Genomic DNA, 16,014 nt, shown 5'->3' on the forward strand with positions numbered 1-16,014 from the left:
TCTCGGCCTCCCAAAGTGCTGGGATTACAGGCTTGAGCTACCGCGCCCGGCCCCCATTTTCAATCAGGTTGTTTTCTTACTATTGTTTGAATTCTTTATATATTATTAGTATTAACCCCTCATCAGATGTATGGTTTGTAAATCCTTTTTCCCATTCTGTAGGTTGATTTTTTCACTTTGTAGATTTCTTTCACTGTGCAGAAGCTTTTTAGTTTGATGTAATCCAATTTTTCTATTTTTGCTTTTATTGCCTGTGCTTTTGGGGTCATATCCAAAATTTGTGGCCCAGACTAATGTCATGAAGCTTTCCCCTGTTTTCTTCAGTACTCTTACATAATTTCAGATCTTATGTTAATGTCTTTAATCTATTTTGAGATGATATTTGTATATGGGGTGAGATGAGGGTCTAATTTCATTCTTCTGCATGTGGATATCCAGTTTTCCCCCACTCTTCCTAGCACAATTTATTGAAGAGACTCTCTTTTCTCTCTCTTTTTGATGCTGAGAAAAGTGCACCTTTTGCACCTTTGTCAAAAATCAATTGACCATAACCAGGGTCTCTAGTTTGCTAGGATTTTGTTGAGGACTTTTGCATCTATGTTCATCAAGGATATTACCCTGTAATTTTCTTTTCTTGTCGTGTCCTAGTCTGACTTTGAATGTGTTTTAAAGTGCTCTCCCAGGCTAGTGCAGTGGCTCATGTCTCTCTCATCCCAGTGCTTTGGAAGGCCGTAAGTAGGAGGATCACTTGAGGCCAGGCCAGGAACTTGAAACCAGCCTGGAAAACAGCAAGAATCTGTCTCTACAAAAGCAAAAACAAATTAGCTGGGCATGATGGCACATGTCTGTAATCCCACCTACTCGGGAGGCTTGAGGTGAGATTACTTGAGCCCAGGAATTTGAGGCTGCAGTGAGTTATGATTGCACCACTGCACGCCAGCCTGAGCGATAAAGCAAGATCCCGTATCAAAAAAAAAAAAAAAAAAAGTTTCTCCCTTCTTCAATTTTTTGGTAGTTTTAGAAAGAATGGTCATCGGGTCCTGGGCTTTTCTTTGATGGGAGACTTTTCATTACTGATTCAATTTCTTATTTGTTATTGGTTGCTGTTGGTCTGTTCAGATTTTCTGTTTCATGATTCAGCCTTGGTAGATTGTATGTGTCTAGTATTTTCTTCTAGGTTATTAATTTGCTGACACGTAATTATTCATAGTAGCCTCTTATTCTTTCATATTTCTGTGGTATCACTTGTAATGTCTCCTCTTTCATTTCTTATTTTTTGAGTCTTCTCTCTTTTCTTCTAGCTACAAGTTTTTAAATTTTATCTTTTTAAAAAACCAACTCATAGTTTTGTTGCTCTTTTCTATTGTTTTTCTAATCTCAATTTCATTTATTTCTTTTGATCTTTATTATTTTCTTCCTTCTACTAAATTTGAGCTTGGTTTGTTCTTTTTCTAGTTCCTTGAGACACAATGTTAGGTTGTTTGAGATCTTTCTTGTTTTCTGATGTAGGTGTTTATTGCTGTAAAACTAACTTCCTAAAACTATTTTTGCTGCTTCCCATAAGTTTTGTTTGGTATGTTGTATTTCTATTTTCATTTTTCACAAGATATTTTAAAATTTCCCTTTTAATTTCTTCTTTGCTCCACTGGTTGTTCAGGAACATGTTTGATTTCCATGTATTTGTGAATTTTCCAATTTACTCCCAGTTATTGATTTCTAGCTTCTACCATTGTGGTCAGAAAAAATCTTCTTAAATTTGATAAGACTTGTTTGTGGCCTAACATATGATCTATCCTGAAGAATGTTCCATGGGCACTTGAACACATACATGTGTATCTTGCTTCAATTGAATAGAATGTTCTATATAAGTCTGTTAGGTCCATTTGAGCTAAAACTGTTGAAATCCAAACTTTCCCTATTTTTCCGTCTGGATGATATGGCCCTTGCTGAAAGCAGGGTATTGAAGTCCTCTATTATTACTGTATTATAGTCTCCTTTCAGATCTATTAATCTTTTCTTTATATATTTTGGTGTTCCAATGTTGCATGCATATATATTTTAATTATTATAACCTCTTGCTGAATTGACCCCTTTATCATTATACAATGACCTTGTTTTACAGTTTTTGACCTAAATGCTATATAATTATAGCTACCCTGCTCTCTTTTGGTTTCCATGTCCAGAATATCTTTTTACCTCCCTTCACTTTTAGTCTACCTGTGTCCCTTATAGGTGAAGTGAATCTCTTGTAGGCAGTTTATACTTGGGTATTGGTTTTTTATCCATTCAGCCACTCTATGTCTTTTGATTGGAGAATTTAAGCCATTAACATTCAAAATAATTATTGATGGGTAAAGACTTACTACTGCCATTTTGTTAATTGTTCACTGGTTGTTTTGTAGATCCTTTGTTGCTTTCTCCCTCTCCTCTTGTCTGCCTTTGTGCTTAGGTGATTTTCTCTAGTGGTATGCTTTATTCCTTAATTTTTATCTTTTGTGTATTTACTAAAGTTTTTTTGCTTTGTGGTCACCATGAGATTTATATAAAATATAATTATAATAGGGTATTAATTTTTATTTTTGTATATTTCTTCACTATGTCCTGTGCTCATAACAGGCTATTTTAAGCTGATAAAAACTTTAGGGAGGCCGAGACGGGCGGATCACGAGGTCAGGAGATCAAGACCATCCTGGCTAACGTGGTGAAACCCTGTCTCTACTAAAAATACAAAAAACTAGCCCGGCGAGGTGGCGGGCGCCTGTAGTCCCAGCTACTCGGGAGGCTGAGGCAGGAGAATGGCGTAAACCCGGGAGGCAGAGCTTGCAGTGAGCTGAGATCCGGCCACTGCACTCTAACCTGGGCGACAGAGCAAGACTCCGTCTCAAAAAAACAAACAAAAAAAAACTTTATTAACATAAAAAAAAAAAAAAACTACACTTTTACTTTACCCTCCTCACATTTTAAATTTCTAGTGTCATAATTTACATCTTTTTATACTGTGTATCCCTAAAATTATTGTAGCTATTATTATTTTAATAGTTCTTTTATCCTTCATACCAAAGCTATAAGTGATTTATATACCACAATTACAGGCTTAGAGTATTCTGAATTTGACTGTATACTTACTTTCACCATTGAGTTTTATACTTTCATGTTTTCATGTTAGTACTTACTGTCCTTTTCTTTCAGCCTGAAGAACTCCCTTTTAGCATTCCTTTTAAGACAGGTCTGATGAAACTCCCTCAGCTTTTGTTCATCTGGGAAAGTCTTTAGCTCTCTTTCATTTCTGAAGGACAGCTTTGCTAGGTATTAATATAATATTGCTCGTTGGCAGTTTTCTTCCTGAAGTACTTTTGAACATATCGTCTCACTCTCTTCTGGTCTATAAGGATTCTGCTGAGAAAACTGCTGCTAGCTGTACTGGAACTCCTTTACATGTCATTTGCTCTTCTCTTGCTGCTTTCAGAATCTTTCTTTGTCCTTGATTTTCAACAGTTTATGTGTTGGTGTAGTCTTTGAACTAAAGCTGATTGGAGTTCTTTGACCTTCCTGTACCTAGATACTTATACCTTTCCTCAGATTTGCAAAGCTTTTCTCATTTTAAATAAGCTTTCTACCCCTTTGTTTCTCCTTTCTCCTTCATTTACTCCTATAACTTGAATATTTACTCTTTTGGTGCTGTCCCATTAATTCCATAAACTTTCTTCATTCTTTTTTTCTCCTTTCACTGTATGTTTTCAAATAACCTGTATATTCAGGTTTAAATTCTTTCTTCTAATTGTTCAATTCTGTTGGTGATGCTGTTACATTTTTTCATTCATTGTGTTCTTCAGCTCTAGAATTTAATTTTTAAGAAATATATAATTTCAATCTCTCTGATAAACTTCTCATTTTGGTAACTTATTTTCCTGATTTCATTGAATTCTCAGTATTTTCTTGAAGTTCATGGATGTTACTATTTATTTATTTATTTATTTATTTTATTTATTTATTTTTTTGAGACGGAGTCTCGCTCTGTCGCCCGGGCTGGAGTGCAGTGGCCGGATCTCAGCTCACTGCAAGCTCCGCCTCCTGGGTTTACGCCATTCTCCTGCCTCAGCCTCCCAAGTAGCTGGGACTACAGGCGCCAGCTACCTCGCCCAGCTAATTTTTGTATTTTTAGTAGAGACGGGGTTTCACCGTGTTAGCCAGGATGGTCTTGAACTCCTGACCTCGTGATCCGCCCGTCTCGGCCTCCCAAAGTGCTGGGATTACAGGCTTGAGCCACCGCGCCCAGCCGGATGTTACTTTTTAAAACAATGATTTTGAATTCTTTGTCAGGCAGTTCATACATCTCTATTTCTTTGGGTCAGCTTCTGGGAGATTATTGTGCTCTTTGGGTGATGTTACGTTTATGTCTCCTTGGTTTTTCATTTCTTATTGCCTTACATTGATGTCTGGGCATTTGAAGATGTAGAGACTTATTTTAGTCTTTGACTTGCTTTGTCTGGGAAAGCCCTTCACTAGTCAGTCCATTCAGGGATTCTAGTCCAGCTGCCTGGTATGGTTCAAAGGCTGGCTTGCTCTTAAGTGTCTTCACACTGGCTGGCCTGGTGCCTGGGTCAGCAAGGGGGTGAGCTGGGTGCCTGGTTCCATGGAGTTAAGCCTGAAACTTGGGTCCACTGGAGTGGACCTGTTGACTGGTTCTGTGGAATGGGCCTGCGTCTAACAGGGTGGGCCTGAAGCCTGGGTCCACTAGAGCTAACCTGGCACTGGGTTGGGCCTTGAGCCTGAGTCTGCAGGGGCCAGCCAGGCACTGGGATGAGCCTGGTGCTTGGGTCCACTGGGATAGGCTGAGTCTATGGGAGCGGGTCTGGGTCAAGAGTCCACAGGGGACTGGCCTGGAGCCTGGGTCTGCAGAGGTAGTCCTGGAGCCTCTGTCTGTGGAGACTGGCCTAGAACCAGGGCCTACTAGGGTGAACTTGGAGTCTGTGTTTACTGGAGCAAACCTAGATCTTAGGTCTTTGGAACCTGCAGTTGACCTAGTGCTGGGGCAGGTGTGGAATCAGGATCTATGACAGCTTATCTGGAGTGTAGGATCATGGTTGCTGGCCTGGTATCTGAAGCCACTGAGGCTGGCTGAAAGCCTAGGGCTTTGGAGTCTGACTAGAGCCTGGGACCACTTGTGTTGGCCTGGAGGCTGAGTGTGTAGGTGCTGGCCTGGAGTCAGGTCTGCAAAGTCTAGCCTGGGTCCTGGGGCTTCAGGGGCCAGTCTGAAACCTGGATCCACAAGTATGGTCCTAGAACTTGGGTCCATGGAGGCTGGTCCATCACTGGAGTCTACTAGGATAAGCCTAAACCCTGGGTCTGTGGGTGCTAGCCTGATGATTAGGGCTGTGGGCAGCTGGTCTGGAGCCTGGAGTCACTGGGATTGGCCTGGTGCTGGAGTAGATCCAGAGACTGAGTCTGCTGGGCAGGCCTAGGGCCTGCAGCTTTGGAATCCAACCTGGGGCTTTGAGATCTAGCGTGGCACCAGGGTGGGACTAAATGCTCGGTCCATGGGCACCAGCCTGGAGTCTGGGGCTACAGAAGCCTTTCTGGCACTGAGTTTTACCAGGACAAGCCACGTGTTAGGGTCTGAGGAAAAGTTTAGTGCTAACTTCCTTCTCCTTTCCCCACATGAAGGGTATCTCTCTCCATACTGTGCTGTCTGGGGTTGGGTGAGGGGTGGTGCAAGTAGTATAAAATTGTCCTTTTTAGACTCTTCAATGCATCATTTCTTTACTACACTCAGGTACTATAATCTCTGACCTGGTTTCCTTAGCTCTTGTAAAGGTATTTTTGTGCATGGACGTATGTTCAACTTGATGTTTCTGTGTGAGAGGAACATGGAAAGTCCTTTTCTATCATCTTGCTGATGTCCACTGAGATTAACTTTCATAATCAACTCTTGACTAGATTACTGAACAGTCACCTAGATTTTATTTTGACCCCCTCTAATCTATTCTCCAGATTGCAGCCAGAGTAATCTTTAAAAAACAATCTGATTATGTCACTCCCTGATTAAAACCTTTCATTAGCTCTTCATGGTTTTCAGGATAAAGTCAAAATTCCTTAACACAGCATGTAAGGACTTTCATGAATTAGTTCTCTTGACCTCATCCCTCAGCATTCGCCTTTCCACTTATACTCACCAACAGCACTTGAACTTGTTCCTGCCAATATCACCTTTCTCTAAGCCCTGTCTCCTTCTCACCTCCGGGATAAACTTCTATAAAACTTTATACCTACCTTGGGCATCAATATCGCCAGAAATCCTGGATCAGATACTACTCTGTTGATCTCTGTCAGAGCACTTATCCCTTAATAAAACATAATTGCCTGTTAACCTGGTTGTCCCTTTCCTCCACTTGGTTATGAGTTCTCTGAGGGCAGGGACCCAGTCTCAGTAAAAACCCTTGGTTCTTAACACAATGTCTGTCATACAGAAGAGAGAGCTAAATATTTAATGAATTGATAGGTTGAATGGTATCTTTCTGAGCATAGATAAAGTAAGAACAACTAAGATTTGTTACTACTTTATGGTTTATAACATAATCATTATCTCTCATCAATTTTTATAACAATCCCATTAGGTAGGTGGTATCATTAACCATTTTTTATATATGAAGAAACAAGAACAGAGAAGTTAAGTGACTTTCCCAAGGTAGGACTCAAATCTAGGCTTCCTAGATAATTTTAGGATTGGGAATCTTCTACCAAACAACCACATCTCCACTGAAATATTTAGAACTGAGTGGGGTAATTCATTCTGCCATAGGACTACAAATCATCCTCTGTGTAATTTAATCTTTTGAGATAAAAATGGCATTTAAATGAATTTTCAAAATAAAATGTCTAATTTGAATACCTGTATTGCTTAAACTTTTCATATAAAAAAACCTACATTTTTAACCACTGTATTTAACACCTCACAAAGCTGATAAAAATTCAGTATCTGTAGTACCTACAAAGCTTATACATATATTAATACTATAAATATCTGAGAATTGAGTCAGAAAGCTTACCTATTCTTGGAACAGTTCATAGCTATATGCCATTAGAAATGCCTAGTAAAAGCAAGATTCATAAATACTACTAATGTTCTTGCTAGGTGCAGTCACGAATGAACAGCACTATTACACAATTTCCTTTACCCTGCCCGAAGGTTATAAGCTATTTTTCTTGATGTGCTTGGCAAAGACCAAACTCAGTGAAGAGCTAATTTCTCACAAGACAGAAATGTTCTTTGAGAGACTGATTCCCAAGCATTAATCATTAATCACCCAAGCATTCATTATCAATCCTAATCACTTAATGTTGGTATTTCTACAAGGGTATATCATAATGTTCATAATTATACCACACTCTATAGTGAAAAAAAAGCAGCAGTCACCCAAACTTCTCCCATCCAGTTAACAGAGTCCTACTGTTCCAATATAGGATTATTTAAAATATTCAAACTATTTTAAGTTCATTTTTGAGACACATCTCAGTAATTTTTAAAAAACAAAATGAATACTTACAATACATCTTTGAAGTTTCCAAACACATACATATGCCTAAAGCTGTCAATAGCGATTACAGGACAATCTGCTGGAGTTTTCTGTATGTGCAGAAGAGGATGTCTAAATTTGTCACAATCGGCATGTAAAAAGTTTATTGTACCTTTTAAAACAAAAAGAATTTTGAGAGGTAAATTCAAATTTTCTTGATAATATTTTCATAAGATTGCAAGCTCACAAAAACTGACATACTAAAAAAGCACCCCAACATTCTTAAGAGTAATATAGATCAGAAAAACTAAAACCTAAATATCTAACACTTAAAATAGGTAGGCTTTTAGTTCTTAGGGCACGAAGTATAACTTCTTTAGAAATCATATTGACTTAGCCCAAATTTGAAGGCTATAATGAATGTTTTACTTTCCTTAAATGGGCAATCATTTACTTTGCAGATTACCAGGTTCTAGGCAGGAAGTTCAAATTGATATATGAGCCATTCTCATGGGACCATTTTCATACCAGCCTATTCCAGCCATACTGGTTGATTTTTAGTCGAATTCAACCTGCAAGATAGTATGTGACTAAAATGGGCAGCTCTATACAGTAACTTTAGTTTATTTTGTTTGACTTTCTTCCCCAACTACAGAGGAAAAGCTGGTGATACCTCAAATTCCATTAAATGCTTTGGAGAAATCCGCAGACAACTACTCAACTTTCTTTCATTTAGAAATAAATGTTAATCAGACTGTGTAAGCTCTCTCAGTAATATCTGGGAATGTCCATCGGAAAAGGAGTCAGACAAGCAATGAAAGAAAGTGCCCAGAACTAACGCTCATTCATGACCCTGCTTTTCATGAACTTCGATTTTTCTCTCCAAAATAGTAATGGTTAGAAGACAAACAAAAAACACTACTTCGCTCTACTATTATTATCGCTCTACTAACGCCTCCTTACTGTCACATTTGAATGCACTAAAATAAAGTTTTAACCCAAATATGTTTATGTGATTTGAAAATAATGGGAGGGGAGACGATGAAAGGGGGAAAAAAAAGAGAGAAAGAAATGATGAAAATAAACACCTTAATCTGTCTACCTTTTTCACTTATTAATTGCCGAGCTACTTCATTCTGGAATATTTCTAAACTTTCTGTATCTTCTTTCATGTGAAAGAGTATGAGAAAAGGCAGTCCTTCTTCTGTCAATTCCTGTAGAGAGAAGCATTCAATGAGAATTATCAGGCTTCTCCATTCAGTTGTAGCTATTTTCTAGGTAGGAACAATTTTGAACCTGACCCATGTAATGCAATAGTTGTAATATCCCAGGGGGGGAACAAAAGGCTCAGTGGTGTGAATAAACATTAGCCAGAACAGAGAACTGAATTCACTCCCCTCCCCACCTCAAGTACCCAGGCAGTCAGAGGATCCACATGCCCTGCTTTGCTGCAGAAACTGATCTGCCTTAAAGGAACTACTGTCTGTCAGCCAGTATGGGATACGAGGCCTCAGGGTTAGGCTATTGAACTCATGACATATAGAGGTGAACTACGCTGGTTCTTTACCAAGGCGTTAATTTTAGGGTAGGGTAAACATGACCAGTATTTTCAGTCTTCACAAGTAACACTGAAAACTCAGTATATCAGCAATAAACAAATCTGATTTGCAAATTTTTTTGTATTCTAAGGTTGCGAAAACCATTACACTTACATATAAAACTTAACCAAAGCTGAAGTGTTTTATCCAGGGTAAAAGACAAAAACTCCATTATTTACTAATTTTCAACCAATACAATTATTAATAAATACCTGCCCCTATATATTTTTATATATCTCTTTACACACATACAAAAGCACCTTGAAAATTATAAAATGCTATTAAAATTTTTATTGTTGTAATTGGAGAATAATACAATGGGTAGTCATGATTAAATGAAATGTGATACGTAGATAGATTTAATCATTTATTCTCCCCAACAAATGCTAAGTTCTGAGTCATCAGAAAAAGTCCAGAAAGGGTCTCAAAACAAAATTATTTTCATCAACTATCCTTTTGAGGCTCTGTCCATAAATTTAGGAACTACCTCACCAGAAAGTACAAATGTACTTTATTTAAAAAAAGAAAACTGAAACTGGGACCTATTTTACAAGATTAAAAGTTTTCTTCTGGTTCTCATCTCCATATTTAAGCCTGTTTCACTTGTATATAAGATCAATTATTAAGCCTCTTGTTACACTTATTTTAAAAAAAAACTGCGATACAATTAGCATACCATAAATTTCACCACCGTTTTTTGGAGACAAGGTCTATCACCCAGGCTGGAGTACAGCCTCAACCTCCCCAGGCTCAGGTGATCCTCCCACCTCAGCCTCCCAAATAGTGAGGACTACAAACATGCATGACCATGCCCAGTTCATTTTTGTTATTTTTTGTAGAGATGGGTTTTCGCCATGTTGCCCAGGTTGGTCTCAAACTCCTGGGCTCAAGCAATCTGCCTGCCTCAGCCTCCCAAAGTGCTGGAATTACAGGTATGAGGCCACACACCTAGTCCATCATTTTTAAGTGTACAATTTTGTGGTTTTAACTATATTCACAAGGTTGTGCAAACATCACCACTAATTACAGAGTTTTTTTTTTCTTGAGATGGAATCTCACTCTGTAGCCCAAGCTGGAGTGCAGTGGCGCGATCTCAGCTCACTGTAACCTCTGCTTCCCATGTTCAAGTGATTCTCCTGCCTCAGCCTCCTGAGTAGCTGGGACAACAGGCGTACACCACCATGCCCAGCTAATTTTTTTGTATTTTTAGTAGAGACGGGGTTTCACCATTTTGGTCAGGATGGTCTTGATCTCCTCACCTCATGATCTGTCCCCCTCAGCCTCCCAAAGTGCTGGGATTACAGGCATGAGCCACTGCGCCCACCCTAGAACATTTTTTATCACTTCAAAAAGAAACCACATACCCGTTAGTAGTGATTCCCATTTCCCCTCTCCCCACCCCCTGACATCACATTAATCTTTTAGTAAGCTGATTTTTTTTCCCTCATCTTTTATCTCTTGGACTTCCATTTTTTCTTCCACCATCCATTAACTGATGCTGGTCTCAATGGTTGTCTTTGGACTTCTCTGCTCTAGCCTGACAACTTCATGTAGTTCAACAGTTTCGATCACTACTTCTGATCACTTATCTGTGTCTACAAGCCCAGCTCCAGTACAGAATCCAAGCCTAGGTTTCCATCTGCCTGCTTAACATCTCCATTTCAAATTCTAAACAAGTACCTTAAATACTCAAACTACTGCCTAGTCCCCTCCTGTCTAACCTCCTTCTCCTATCTCCCCATTTTCTTTAGTACTTCTACTTCTCTCTTAGCACTTTTCTTTGCAGGATGTAGTGCCTCTTCTCTAAAGCCATCTCTCATTCCACCCCATCCCTGTCAAAGGAAAATTCTTTTTTCTAAACTCCAAGAGCATTTTATCAGTGGAAAATTCTTTCTTCTAATCTCCAAGAGCATTTTATCAGTGCCCCTCATGTGGAATGGGGCATGACTTTGTGTTACATTATCTGTACATATGAAATATTAAACTGAAAACCCCTTGAAGACAATCTTATTTCATTTCTGTTTTGCTCACAATCAACATATGTCAATAAATAAACAAATGCTTCTAAATAGGTGGTAATGTATGCTGCTTAGGCTTCCAAGTTTACCTATGTCCATACAGGCATATTCTTTACCAAACAAATGTTAAAAGATTAGGGAGAAGAATATCAAGATAACCAGATTTACAGGAAACAGATATTTCCCCACAGATTAAATGATTTAATGGTTGGTTAAATGGTTAAATGGTTGGTTACAACATAACAAATCTCAAGAAGTATTAAATGTGCTGACAACCACGGGGAAGGGCGCTACCCTGTTTCATTGTTTAAGATTTTCCAGGTCTACACCTTTAAATCTGGTTTTAAAAATTATCCCTGAAAGAACTGCCAGAGCAGGCGAATAGTCATGACAAATTCTTAAATTTTCCTGGGCCTCTGAGGACTAAATGAGTGAATGCAAATTGTCTTAAAAAATGTAAGTAATCCAACTAAACATACCTGAGGCCTACAGAAGTAAGAAAACCAGGGACAGACTGGGCGTGATGGCTCACACCTGTAATCCCAGCACTTTAGGAGGCTGAGGCGAGTGGGTCACCTGAGGTCAGGAGTTCAAGACCAGCCTGACCAACATGGTGAAACCCTGTCTCTACTAAAAATATAAAAATTAGTTGGGCGTGGTGGCAGGCACCTGTACTCCCAGCTACTCCTTCAAGGCTGAGGCAGGAGAATCCCTTGACCCTGGGAGGTGGAGGTTACAGTGAGCTGAGGTCGCACCATTGCATGCCAGCCTGAGTGACAAGAGCGAAACTCCATCTCAAAAAAAAAGGATTGGGGGGGAGCTAGGACATTCATTTGATAAACTGTAAGCAGAAAGAGTCTAATCCACCCTCTCTTTCAAAACCAACTTTAAGATCAAAATGGAAAAGACTAACAATTCAAATATAAATAAATAAGTATTTTTTAAATGTTTACTTTCTTAGTTTGATTTAAAGTACCTCAAACATTCTGCTTTACAATTGCTTGTCTTAACTATTCTATTAATAAATTCTAAGTTTTTTTTTTATATAAGTATGAATGTGCGTTAAAAAGCAGAGGGAGCTTAAATCCCAATCATCTTCTAGGCTGCTGGTACTATAAAACTATGACACACCACTGACACCTTGTGGCCAAACACTCAAATTGTAGGAGCAGTATTTTGAATTCCGTGAAATGTCTTACAGTCCACTTTAAAATGCTATTAATGACAGGAAAGAGATGGAAGCAACACAAGATTATGTGTGCTACATCCAATCTATATATCCAGTATTAAAAAGAAAAGAATACAAAACTGAGTGCATTGCACACAGAAGGGTATTATTCAATGAAAAATAAGAATTATGGTATATTCTAGTGAAATTTTTTTACTTTGCCTTGCAATGAGAAATGGTTTGAAAGCCACTATTTGATCCAAACATTTGAATTCCTACACCTGATCATCCAGTGTGTCATGGGGGTTAATGACACATAATTAAAGACTGAAAGACACCCAATCTGAGCATATTTATTCAAACCATCTCAAAAAACTACAATGACTTAAGATGCATCTTAACAATATGAATTACTCAGAATCCAGGAAAATACTACTTTGAGAAGAAGGTTCAAAAATAACACTGAAAGAAGCAACAGAACATTACTGAACAAAAAAATACTCTGGTCACTAAGAATGGTCTCCAAGTGCCAAGCTGTCACACAGAAATAAAGGTTGAGTATCTCTTATTCAAAATGCCTGGGATCAGAAGTGTTTTGGATTTTGAAATATTTCCACTACTCTTAACGCTTCAGCATCCCTAATCTAAAAATATAAAATGCTCCAAGAGTGTCATGGAGGTACTCAAAAAATTTTGGATTTTGGAGCATTTCAGATTCTAGATTTTCAAATTAGGAATACTCTCTGAAATTCTAAAAAACTAGGGAAAAGGAAGCAGAATCAAAGAATCACAGGAACAAAAGAAACCAGAAAACTTGGTAAAGCAACTTCTTTAAACCAAAAAAAGAGACTTTGCAAGAAAAGGCTTGTGTTAGAATTTTCACTCAAAAGTCTTCTATAATTCAAAATTCCAAAATATTTTAAAATATGGCATTGCATTAAGATAATAACCAGTGCAACAGAGCCTGATAAGTTTATGATATTTAAGCTTGCAGGATTAAAAACATATTAATCACATTTCATGAGAAACCATTTTTAGAACTTTGATTTGAGAAATAGCTATTATAAACAAGTAGGATGTCTCAGTGGGAGTATTCTTACATGTTAAACTGGATCCTGGCAGCACTAATCCTCTTTCTATGAAACACTCAGCAAAGAGCCAATGTAAGATGACTTAGGCTTGCGGCTTGCAATGATCTGTCCAAGCAGACACACCCAGAGAATCTCATACAAACATTCATACATTTGATTTGAAATTGCTACAAACTTAGTAAGAATTAAATATTATTTTATGGTGGAAAAGGTACACCAAAAATGTACCATGCTGACATAAAAATACTAACTTATTTTTATGTACTAAAATGCAAAGGCAACATTTAAATCAGGTAAAAAAAAATCTTGTAACGAGTTTTTAAATGCTGTTGGCATAGATTTCTGCTTCCAGAAAGATGAAGTAGACACTTTTCTCTATTTCCCCCAGGAAGTTCAGCTAAAAATCCTGGACATTATATAAACAAACCTAAGGCCCTGAAAAGCGAATAAAACAAAGCAGACTGGCTAAGGACTTAAGGACCTAAGAATGGCACTCAGTTCCTTGAGTTTTCCTTTTGCCTTATACATCTCAGTCTAAGTGTTGGAAATGCCAATGGACACAGATCAGAAATACCCCAAGAATGCATTCTCAAGATGAAGAGGGGGCAAAGAGCATTCTGGTTTGCTCACAATGGCCAGTCCCAAAAGTTAAGTGTTGCTCTCTCTTCCCCAAGAAAGGGGGAAAGAGATACTAAGATCTAAGAGCTGGAAGCCTCTGGAAAGACTCAGGGAGAATTTCAGGGAATCTTGGAGAGTTCACATATATTATCTCCAAATCTTAAAGCACTTACCAATATACATATACTTTAGTAACAGAAACCATCAAATCTGAGATTATATTCTTCCTTAAGAACTCCAGGTTTTGTTGTATTACAATTAGGTTAAGCTACAGTGCTAAAAATTACATTCTGAAGTAATAATGGATGTACTTTGGACTAATCTTACTACTAGGAAAATTAGAAAAACCAGAGTAACAATAATAAGAATAAACCACCTTTTTGAAAGCATCCAAAAGTTAAAAAAAAACAAAACAAAAAAACAGGAAAGCATTATGGGCCAAGACTGGAATAGGAGGAAATCCAGAACATTAAGCATTGCATTTGAAGCTGCTTTTCTTCTAGGACCATCTGTCTTTCCAGAAAAGGCAACTGATAGTGCTCAATCCCACTGATCATCAGGGAAATACAAATTAAAACCACAATGAAACTCTACTACACATACACCAAAATAGATTAAAAATGTAAATAGCTCATACAAATGTGGGTAAGGACGTGGAGCAATGTGAACTTTGATACACTACTGGTAGGAATGTAAACTGCTAAAACCACTTTGGAAAAACTGGTTATCATACACTGAAATTGAATGTATATATGCCCTATGACTTGACAATTCTATTCATAGGTATATATATCCAGTAGAAATCTGTGCATATATTCACCAAAAGACATAATAAGAATGTTCATAGCAGCATTATTCACAGTAGTCAAAATCTAGAAGCAGTCTAAATGTCCACCAATAGTAGAATGGATACATTGTGTTATATTTATATAGGGAATTATATTCAGCATGAAAATGAATGAACTACAGCTTCATGCAATATGAATGAATTCCATAAATATAAAGTTGAGTGAAAGAAGCCAGACACAAAAGACATGATTCTATTTTAGGTTCAAAAACAGGAAAAACTTCCTATAGTCCTATTCAAAGTAAGTGGTGATTATGAAGATGGTAAATGGGGGTAATGACTGAGAAGGAAGACAAGGGGTTTGGAAATATTTTATTTCTTGACTTAGCTCAGGGATTGACAAATTAGAGCCATGGGTCAAATGTGACTTGCTGCCTGATTCTGTTAGGTCCATAAGCTATATCTGGTCTTTTTGGTTTGTTTTTTTTTTTTAAGATGGGGTCTCACTCTGTCGCCCAGGCTGGAGTGCAGTGGTGGATCCCAGCTCACTGCAACCTCTGCCTCCCGGATTCAAGTGATTCTCCTGCCTCAGCCTCCCAAGTAGCTGGGATTACAGGCGCCTGCCACTATGGCCGGCTAATTTTGCATTTTTAGTAGAGATGGGGTTTCACCATGTTAGTTAGCCAGGCTGGTCTCGAACTCCTGACCTCAGGTGACCCACCTGCCTTGGCTTCCCAAAGTGCTGGGATTACAGGCGTGAACCATGGCACAGGGCCCTGGTCTTTACATTTTTAAATAATTGGGGAAAATTTTAAAAATATTTCATGGCATGTGAAAAGTATGTGTCCAGAAATAAAGGTTTATTGAAACACAGCCACACACATTGTTTACACAAAAGTAACACTAAGGTTACTTTTGTGCTACAACCGAAAAGTTGAGTAGCTGCCACAGAGATTATATGAACTGCAAAGCCTAACATACTTATTACCTGACTCTTTGTTGAAAAAAATTGTCTACCCTCTCTCTTAGTTTGAGCTGCTATATTAAAGTATCATAAACTGGGTGGCTTGCAAATTAACAGAAATTCATTTCTTATCATTCTGGAGGCCGGAAATCGAAAATCAGGGTGCCAGCATGGTCAGTTCTAGTGAGAGCTGTCTTCTAGGTTGCAGACTGCCTACTTCTCATTGTATCCTCACATGGCAGAAAGACAGCTACAT

General features: G+C 38.2%; 1 protein-coding gene across 1 annotated transcript in view; it reads right to left on the bottom strand.

Annotated features, from left to right (window-relative positions):
- Positions 1-16,014, bottom strand: part of ERP44 (endoplasmic reticulum protein 44) — a 127,672-nt gene that overhangs the window by 17,828 nt on the left and 93,830 nt on the right. Inside the window, exons 9-10 of the mRNA XM_011939504.1 lie at positions 8,617-8,728; positions 7,545-7,686 (exon numbers count right to left, since the gene is read on the bottom strand). Coding sequence (XP_011794894.1) covers positions 7,545-7,686; positions 8,617-8,728 — 254 coding nt within the window. The remainder of the gene's footprint in view (positions 1-7,544; positions 7,687-8,616; positions 8,729-16,014) is intronic.

Source organism: Colobus angolensis, unplaced genomic scaffold (assembly GCF_000951035.1).
Source record: "Colobus angolensis palliatus isolate OR3802 unplaced genomic scaffold, Cang.pa_1.0 Scaffold181, whole genome shotgun sequence".
Taxonomy (NCBI): Eukaryota; Metazoa; Chordata; class Mammalia; order Primates; family Cercopithecidae; genus Colobus; species Colobus angolensis.